Genomic DNA, 9,376 nt, shown 5'->3' with positions numbered 1-9,376 from the left:
AATTAAATTAAATAATGACCGAATTATGAACGAAAAACAAAGTAAGATTTAATTTCTTAAAAATAAAAAAATTGTGATATTCGATAATATATTTAGCTAATTAACAAATAATATGAAAAGAATATTTCTTGAAAAAAATTATTATACTCTCTAATAAAACGAAGTGCTAAATGATTTAAAAAAATGAATAAAATACGCAAACCTTTCAAATTTTTTTGTATAAACAAAGTTGATTGACTTATGTTTAAATCCAATTGACAAAATTAAATTTTGTTTTAACTTTATTTCTAAAAGTAAAAACAACAAGATTTATAAATTTAAAATCAGTAATAAAAACTCATTATATTATTAGAAGTTTCATCCAAATAGTTTTTAATAAATTAAAAGAAAGTAAAAAAATAACCTAGCAAATTCAATTCTTTATGGGAGCCTAAATTAGATTGCCGATAGTTTTTACATTTAAAAATAAAAAGAAGTTTTTTAAAAAAATTTTATCTAATTAATGAAGAAACTCTTCTTTATATATTCTTTTCAATAATAGATTGCCTTCAGAACAAGGTAACATCGGCGATCACGAAGTCAGTCCCACTGAAAATTATCTACAAGAAAGTCGCGACAAAGAAAAAAAAGCTAAGAGGTGCGAAAAGGAACATGCGATATAACGATATGTGTTCTCAAAACTCTGATTCTGATTCTACAGCTCACCGATCAAGGTCATTTCAACATAACGAAACGAGCATCGTCTTTCACAGCGCGAGTCGACATCGGAACGTCAGAGAGGAGTCTTATATCGCTATATCGTTTTCTTATATCCTTGCGTGTCTTATATCGCTATATCGTTTTGCGCTCATTGTCTTTACTCGACGGCTTAAATCAGATTTCTCATGCATCGCCTTGAATGAAAGTCGCTGTATCGTCTTGCCGATATATGCGTTAAATCGATATATCTCGATACATCGATTTATAGCCCAGTCCTAGCTACAACTTGTTACTTCTTGTAAGAAACCATCAGGTGACTGGATACCCGTATTTCAAGTTTTAAGAGAGTCGTTTATTATTATTTGAACCACATGAATGGAAATATGACTTTAGTGTGACATTGATAGTGTGTTCGATTCTTGGAAGAAATGTATTGCCTTCAAGATATGAAATAAATGGTCAGCTCTACCCCTCATATTGCTAGTGAATCACTGTAAGATAAGTGCTTGAAAGAAACACCTGCTTGAAAGAATACTATAGAATAGAGGTTAAATATTTCTTTTTTCTGATTTGACATATGAAACTCTAATAAATGATCCAGCTTTTCCTTTTCTTTCTGAACCCCATCGTTACAAAATAAACTCTATTAGCAGCTTTTAATGTACCAACCAAGAAAAAAAAATACTAATAATATTGTGTTTAATGCGACGAAGGAAATATTTTAAATTATACATTTATTCTTGGGCGTATGCGGATGCTGAAAATGAATAAAATAAGCTGAATTATGGTTTTTAAAAAATAACTGTAAAGGCGGAGAATAGTTATCAGAAAAATGTAACTCTTTTTTTCTTGAATTTAGTTATATTTTGAATCAGCTCGGTGAGCTGATCAATTCAAAATAAAATAACTAAATTCGAGAAAAAATAGTTACATTTTTTTATTGATTAATTTATTGAAGCTTATGATTAGTGATTAGTTTATTTATTTTTTTATAAATGACCCTTCTCATAATTTATTCGATTTTCATTTAAGTTTATATAAACAACTGAAATAATAAATAAATTATTTGCGTGGATATATTTTATAACCGTCGTTGAACAACTGATCCAATTTTTTGGGTTTACGACTACTAATATTCGACTCCGTCGTTTTGTAATTTTGAACCCAATCCAAAGACAAGGGAACACCTAGATCAAGTGCTGGGAGAAATTGCCCTCGTGTAGGACTTCTTATGGAACTGATCAGCATTAGCGTTACACGGAGAGGAAAACCACGAAAACATCCCATGGTCAGCATGTCGACAAGGGGACTCTTACCCATGATCCGTNGAAGTCTTTGAGTGTATCATATGAAGCAAACTCAAAGTCTTGGATGACCTCCAATGTTTGGGAAAAAACTTTGAAAGAGTTTGACAAAAAATTCCATGCAACAAATCGTAAAGCAGCGTTTGTTGTGGACAATTGCACAGCGCATACTGAGGTAAGAAACCTTCCATCAGTGGAGTTAGTTTACATGCCGCCCAATGCCAGTTTTACAGCCCCTTGATCAAGGAATCATTTCCAGCTTCAAGAGACACTATCGGACTCATCTCGTAAGAGACTGGATTAAAACCATTGATGAAGGCAGAGAATGGAAACTAAATCTCTTAGATGGTATAAATTACATCCACAGGAGTTGGGCTGATGTGACCAATAAAACCATCAAACACTTCTTCAGGCATGCTGGATTTGTTGAAAGTCCTAGCTCGTCAGAAGATGTTAATGATGATGAATATGATGACGTCCCCTTATTTGAATTGCTCAGGCAACTTAAAAAACGCAACAAAGATGTGATGGATGAAGAAACATACCTTGGAATTGACCAAAATCTCGTGACATCTCCAGAACTAACCGTCTCGGAAATCGCGAACGAAATCCGTGAAAGACACGTTCCAGCATCTGAAGAGAGTGATTGAATTCTAATTTTATAATTATCTTCTTTTTTCACTCTGAATACTATTCAGACTTCATCTTCTGGAACAATACTTTTCCTTCTGTTGTTTTGTTCCAACTGCTATTATTACTGCATTTTTAGATTTATATTTTAGATCCCTTCTTATTGAAACTTGTTTTTTACCAATTATTATTTTTGTCAGCTACTCGATAATTTGTCAAAGCTCCTTTCTTTTTTAACAAATCCTTTATTAGTCATTCTAAATTCAATGCCAGGTGCTGAATCTTTCCTTAGATACTTTGTATCGTTATTTTTTCCTATTTTATTGCCATATCTTTAACCTCGTCGGTCTTTAATTATGAAATGGATAGAAAAAAAAATCAACGACTGGTTAAATAATCTGCACTATAAGTATCTTAAATATGAAATTTTACAATATTCTGCCAATTACCAAACTAAATAAAAATGTTCTGAAAGTAAAACACCAGGCTATAATTAAGTAAAATTAAAGCATTTTTTCAGTTTAAAATACTTGTACTGAATTGGGAATAATGAGTCTAATTTGTGTTATGGAAGAACTGGAAGATCCAAGGAATTATAAAAATACTTTGAAAACTAATAAAAGATCCATTTTCCTTTTTAGCATCAAATGACTAGAAGAATTATTGCTTAGTTTCTCTGCAGCTAACTTGGCGTCATCAACAGAGCAAATTAGCAAAGTACTTCTATTTTTGCATTTATTATTAGTATCTATTTTTATAGATTTCGCTGTTCAAGACCTTTAAAATAAAAAATATACAGTCATGTAATGATGAATTCCAATACCATGGCAGTAGGGCCCAAGGAGAAAAATTGTTTCACGATCAATTTAAATTTAATTATAATTTTTTTTTTTGTGAAACAATGATTATTTGTCCACCCATCTGCTTTTTAGTAACATTTCAAATTTTATTATTTATATAAATCTTCTTTAATCCAAGTATGAAATTGTTTTGGGATTTTCAAATGATTTCAACAAATTAAAATTTATCTTTGGATTTTCATTTTTATTTGAACTTTTGAGGTATTGTATTTTTTTATTTAGTTTTTCCATTAAGGGGCTTCGGCTTTTGATTTAACCACTGACTACAGAAAGGTTCCAGTGTGTTAGCAGAGAGTGTGTTCCCTGATGAAGTGCTGTTTTTGCTAACATAAATATCTTTAAAATTTCGTTTTGCTTATTTTTGATTTCTAACTTTTTATTTAAATTGCTTGTATAAGTCTTCTTTAGTCATTCTCAATCTTATTCCAACTTTAACTTTGAGGCACAGTACTTTTACTACTGATGCATTTTCTTATCTTATAGTTCTAATTTTTAGATCGTTTGTATTCTTTTCTTATGAAGCTATTTTTTTCAATTAGATTGATTATATCAGATCTTTTTCTACTAAAACTCGTATTTTCTTTAGTAAGCCAATAGTCATTGTTGCCATCACATTTGATTCGTAATTATTTTTGAAATTCCTTTTTTTTTTATCAATGAAAGCTTCTTCTGCCATTCTTCATTCTATTCAAACTCCATTCAAGTGTTCCTGGTCATGCACAAACTTAATTGATAATTGGAGTATCAGTTATCTCATATTTTTACTTACTGAGGATGAATCGCTTAGGCTTATTTCTGATTTGCCCTTTAGCGATATTGAAAAGGTATATTAGATTAAACTTTCTTGAAATAAGGAATTGATTTGTACACAATTTAATTAAATTTTTCGCTACTAAAATAAACATTTCTCTTAAAAGATTTCTAAGACTTTGTCTTCTGTTGTAAGTTACAAACTATTGACAAACTTTCAATCTATTTAGTTAAAGAACTTTTTTCCCTCAAGAATATAACTATGTTCCTGATTGCATTTTTCTTATATTTCTCTTCTTTTCTTCTGATTATGTATCTTCCTTATTGTATTCCTCTTTATTTTCCTTTACCATTAATAAAATTTTATCATCGTTTGCTGAATCACTTTGGAAGAAAAAAACTCATAAAATATGATGTACATTTCTCCATCGTAACTTGATTGTAATACTTGGATATGCGATATTAATTTGATAAACATATTAAAAGAATTTTGCTGCAATTTCTGTTGTCCTCATTCCGAAATATCTTCTTCAGTACATAGCCGAATTCTTGTCAGTTTCATTAGAATTTTCTTCGTCTGGTAATCCCAATCCTCTTTGTGCATCCTCAGGAACGGCTCACTCATAATCCTCATAGTCAAGCCATTCTTTCTCAAATCCATTCAAATCCATCCATCCATAGTGGACCACTGGAAATCTCACTCTTGACGTTTCCTCCAACCACAACTCAGTCCTTCCCTTATTCGTTCGTTTATTCTGGTTTACAGACAAGGATGGCTTGGGATCTTTCTTTCTATCCTCCAAAAACATACCATTATACTCTTCTTTATCCTCATACGGGTACCATCCAACATCATTGCGGTGAAATTTCTGGCTTGTGTAGTTTGAATCTTCGCTCCAACCATATTCTTCTGTATGCTCGCCAGGGTACCAAACAGCTGGTGGCTTGATTATGAGGGACGGTTTACCACCCATGTCAAAATCTTCAATGAATCGGTTCTGGACGCGCTCTTCTCTGTAAATGGAAATTTGTTCCACTCCTTCTTTAATCAAGTCGTCCATTACCAATGTTCTTTCTTCTTCGTTTTCTAACAATCTCTTCCTATCTTCTTTCTTCTCCTTCTTTCCATTTCTCTTGAAACTGTAATGAAAAAAAGGAGAAGGAAAAATTTCTAGCATAACTGATTTTTAAATTAGAAACATGAACTATAATTCGTTTTATGAACTATAATGATGGAAGAAATGTTTAATTAGGTTATAAACTTGAAAATCAGTGAAAAATTGTCCAATTATCCAAATCCCTCTTGGACTATTAACTTTTGAGTATCTTTAAGTTATTTCTTATAAATCAATTATTCTTCAAGAAATTTTTAAAAAAACATTGCGATAAATTTTTAACAAATACTAGTTACGTTTAAACAAAGAAGTCAATGCTTAAAATCAGGTCACCAACTATGAATAAATAAAACAAGTAATACACGATTGATGGTAAGATTGTTAACAAGTTGATTTTAAGTTAAAATGCTTATAGCAGTCATAAAAATTCAACTGCGGTGCAATGTTAAGCTGTCGGGAAAAAGACGCGAAATTATTATTAATCATTATTCGATGAAAAGGATCTATTCAAATTTTAAGATTATGACTTTCAATAAAAGCTTGTATATCTTTTGCTTTTATGCTATATACACTTTTTATCACTACAACAAGAGAATTATACTGTTTTTTTTATTTATTTATTTTTTTTTTGAAAAAAAAAACACACATGAAATAAGTATTAATTAACTTCGGGAATCAAATTATGCTGCACTCAGCTGTATGTATCGAACTTGATTTTTCTGATATGTAATTAAATAAGACTAATTTATGTCAACGAAAAAATGAGTTTAAATAGCTTCTTTTTGTTATCACTTTTATTTAATTCATTAAAACATCACTAATTTCTTTCACTTAGATTTTTTATGTGTTTAAACAAAATTATTATTTAACGCATAAATAGCTAAATATGATGTATAAGACACAAGACACATAAAAAAGTGTTAAGCCATATATTTTTTTCGTGAATTTTAATTACCTTATGCTAAAGTTGCACATAAGTTACATACATTGACCTACTTCCGTTTTTTAATATTTGTCAGATTTACAGGTAACCCAGAAATTGTTTCAACTTATTTAACTTGTTTATATAAAATGATTCATAATTAAATCGTTAGTTTTGGTGAAAACTCTGTACTAAACTCTACAATAAATTCATAGTATCCAGAATTTTTTTTTTTAACCAATTTCGTTTTTCTTCTTTCGTTCGCCTTCCAATGAGGTGAACTGGGTTCGAATTCCAATTTATACGAATTCTGCATCCGGCTTGCAACGACCACAGAACCTGCTGATGCAAAATTTCCTCATGAATCAAGGTTTAGAGTCCCTTGGCCGTCAGGCTAACCGCCGGAGGTTCTCGTGGTCTTCCTCTCCGTGTAACACAAATGCGGGTTATCTCCAACAAAAAGTCCTCCACGGAGGAAACTTTCTCCCAATTTTCGATCCAGGAGTTCCCTCGTTTTCTAAATTGGGTTCAAAATTTCAAGGTTACGGAGTTGAACATTTGTAGTCGTAAATCTGTAAAATTGGATCGGCTGTTCAACGACGTTTATAAAATAAAATGCCTCATAATGAGTTAGAAGTAACTTATTTTGAAAAGTATTGTCGATAACTTAAACTATAAGAGTTTAAAGTCTTTATGATGAATGCGTTGAACGTAATATAATATTGTATATGTAGTTATTTGGAAAAATAAAATTTAAGATCAATTATTGTGGTGTTATTTCCAACATCTACTTAAAAATATTACTTAACAGAGGTAATTAATAAAAAATCAACAGTGTTTTTTTTTTTAAATTTTAACTCCATTTAAGACTCACTTCATAATTTAGTAATAGAAATTTTTTTTTTAAATTCTTTAATAAACAAAGGAAAAATAAATTTGCCAGAGATGTTTTGCGTACATTCTCTCAATTATGGATAAATACAAAGCAGCATCGGCAAGATTCAACGGAGTTTGCAGATGCATACAGATTGCTTGGAAGAAGAAAAATGAAAAAGTCTGTATACGGTGCAAATTTAGGCTCTGAAAGCTGCTCTCTTGTTATCGTCAAAAATTATTGACATACTAACAAAATATCCTTACAAATGAAAATTAGATATTTCGAAAATAAAATTATCCTTTACAAAAAAAAAAAAAAAAAAAAAAAAAAAAATTGCTGACTTTTAAGGAAGCATCAAACAAATATGAAGGAAAGGTCAGAATGAGGGTCGGTGAGCGGAGCGAAAGAGGAACGTAGCCATCCTAGTTTAATAACTGAAAAAAAAAATCCAATTTTTGAATTAGTTAAATGCGCTAACACCACATCCAATACTTTGATAATTTAATAACAAATATAGCAAGGATTCTTTCAATTTATATTTTAAATGATAAACTTTAAATTTATGAGAAATGTAAGTATACTCATTACAAATGAGTGATGGGGAACTGCGATTAGTAATTGCTTCAATTACAACCCCTAACCCTACCACCACACCAATTGTACTCGACGTATGAGGGTGCAGTTTATAAAAATCAAGTACCAACTTTGCGATCAGCTTCTACCTGAAAAAGAACAATATATCAAAACATGTGATTTAAATTTACAAAATTTGAGATATTGGACTCAGGAATTGATTTACCCTAATTTAACATTTTTACTGGAAGTATTATATTTATGTGTAATGTGTAGCACTGAAACTTAAATATCAGTGTCAGATATACCAGATAAATGCATATAGAGCAGGTATCCTTAACCTTAAGAAAAATATTAGGGTAGGACATAAAGAGCAAATATATACCAAGCAAAGGCAATTAACTTTTTAAAAAAAAAGGGAAAAACAACATTTGTGTACTGTATACCCGACAAATGCATACCGAGAAGTGGCACTAAGTAATACATAAGATATAACTAAAGGTCTTTCAAATTAATCAGGAATTTAAAAACCCCTTGTCACCATAAAAGAAACAACAAAAAAAATTCTAATTTGTATATAGTTTTTATTTTAAAATTAAAGAAGTAAAAAAATACAATAAGTAAAAAAACTACTTTTAACGTTTACTATTGCCTGCTTTACTTATGGGCATTCCTCTCCTTCATCCTGCTCTACATATAATAGTTAGCACTGGAGTAGCTAAAATCGATGATACTGAAAAATAGGATAAGAGGCAGGTTAAAAAATTCCATATAGCCTACATTTTATGTATACTACTGTTTGCTTTATTTATAGGCTTTCCTCTCCATTGCTTTTTAATTATTATTAATAGCTGGTTTTGAGGGGATCATTTGGTGGACATTTGAAAATTTTTTTATAATTTTTAGGTTCAATTGAGAACTTTGACACTAATACCAAGTCAAAGGATAGGTGTCAAAATTTCGAAAAACATATACGTATGCAAAGAAATATGTAGACAACGTTTTAAAAAAATAATTCATTCTGTCCTTTTCACTCTCATATAATAGTTAGCACTGGAGTCGCTAAAATTGATTCTGTTGCAAAACACAATATGAGGTTTGTTAAGAAATTCTGTATAGTCTACATTTTATGTATACTATTGTCTTTTTCCGTCATATGCCTTACTCTCCTTTGTTTTCTAATTATTATTAATAGCTGGTTTTGAAGGGATCATTTGGTGAACACTTCAATAAATTTTTGGTTTTAATGACAGTTTTGATATTAACACCAAGTCACAGGTGTCAAAATTTTGAAAAAAATATACATTTGATAATTATACTGCTTTAAAAAATTTTTATTCTGTCCTTCTCATTCAATATATAATAGTTAGCACCGGTGTCGCAAAAATCGATGATACTGCAAAATACGATAAGAAGCAGGTTAAAAAATTCCATATAGCCTACATTTAGAGAGAATAAAATGCGTTCTACAAATAAAAACAAGTATCTTTCTTTTTTAATCAAAATGATTGTTTAACCGTTAAACATTACAACAAACGCATAAACAACTAAATGCAGTGTATAAAACTCAAACCACATAAAAAGATGTTAAGTCATGACTTTTTCTTGATTTTTAATTACCTTGTACTAAAATGTGTTTTGTTTCC

At 30.3% G+C, this 9,376-nt stretch overlaps 1 protein-coding gene across 1 annotated transcript; it reads left to right on the top strand.

The window, feature by feature from the left end:
• The first annotated feature begins 2,221 nt into the window (after positions 1 to 2,221).
• Positions 2,222 to 2,653, top strand: LOC139426276 (tigger transposable element-derived protein 4-like). The gene has a single exon (XM_071184476.1). The coding sequence runs from the start codon at positions 2,222 to 2,224 to the stop codon at positions 2,651 to 2,653; it is 432 nt and encodes a 143-aa protein (XP_071040577.1).
• Positions 2,654 to 9,376: the final 6,723 nt, after the last annotated feature.

The sequence above is a fragment of the Parasteatoda tepidariorum genome, chromosome 8 (genome assembly GCF_043381705.1).
Source record: "Parasteatoda tepidariorum isolate YZ-2023 chromosome 8, CAS_Ptep_4.0, whole genome shotgun sequence".
NCBI classification, from domain to species: Eukaryota; Metazoa; Arthropoda; class Arachnida; order Araneae; family Theridiidae; genus Parasteatoda; species Parasteatoda tepidariorum.
The sequence above is the reverse complement of the archived record's forward strand: the minus strand, read 5'-3'. Positions and strand labels throughout refer to the sequence as shown.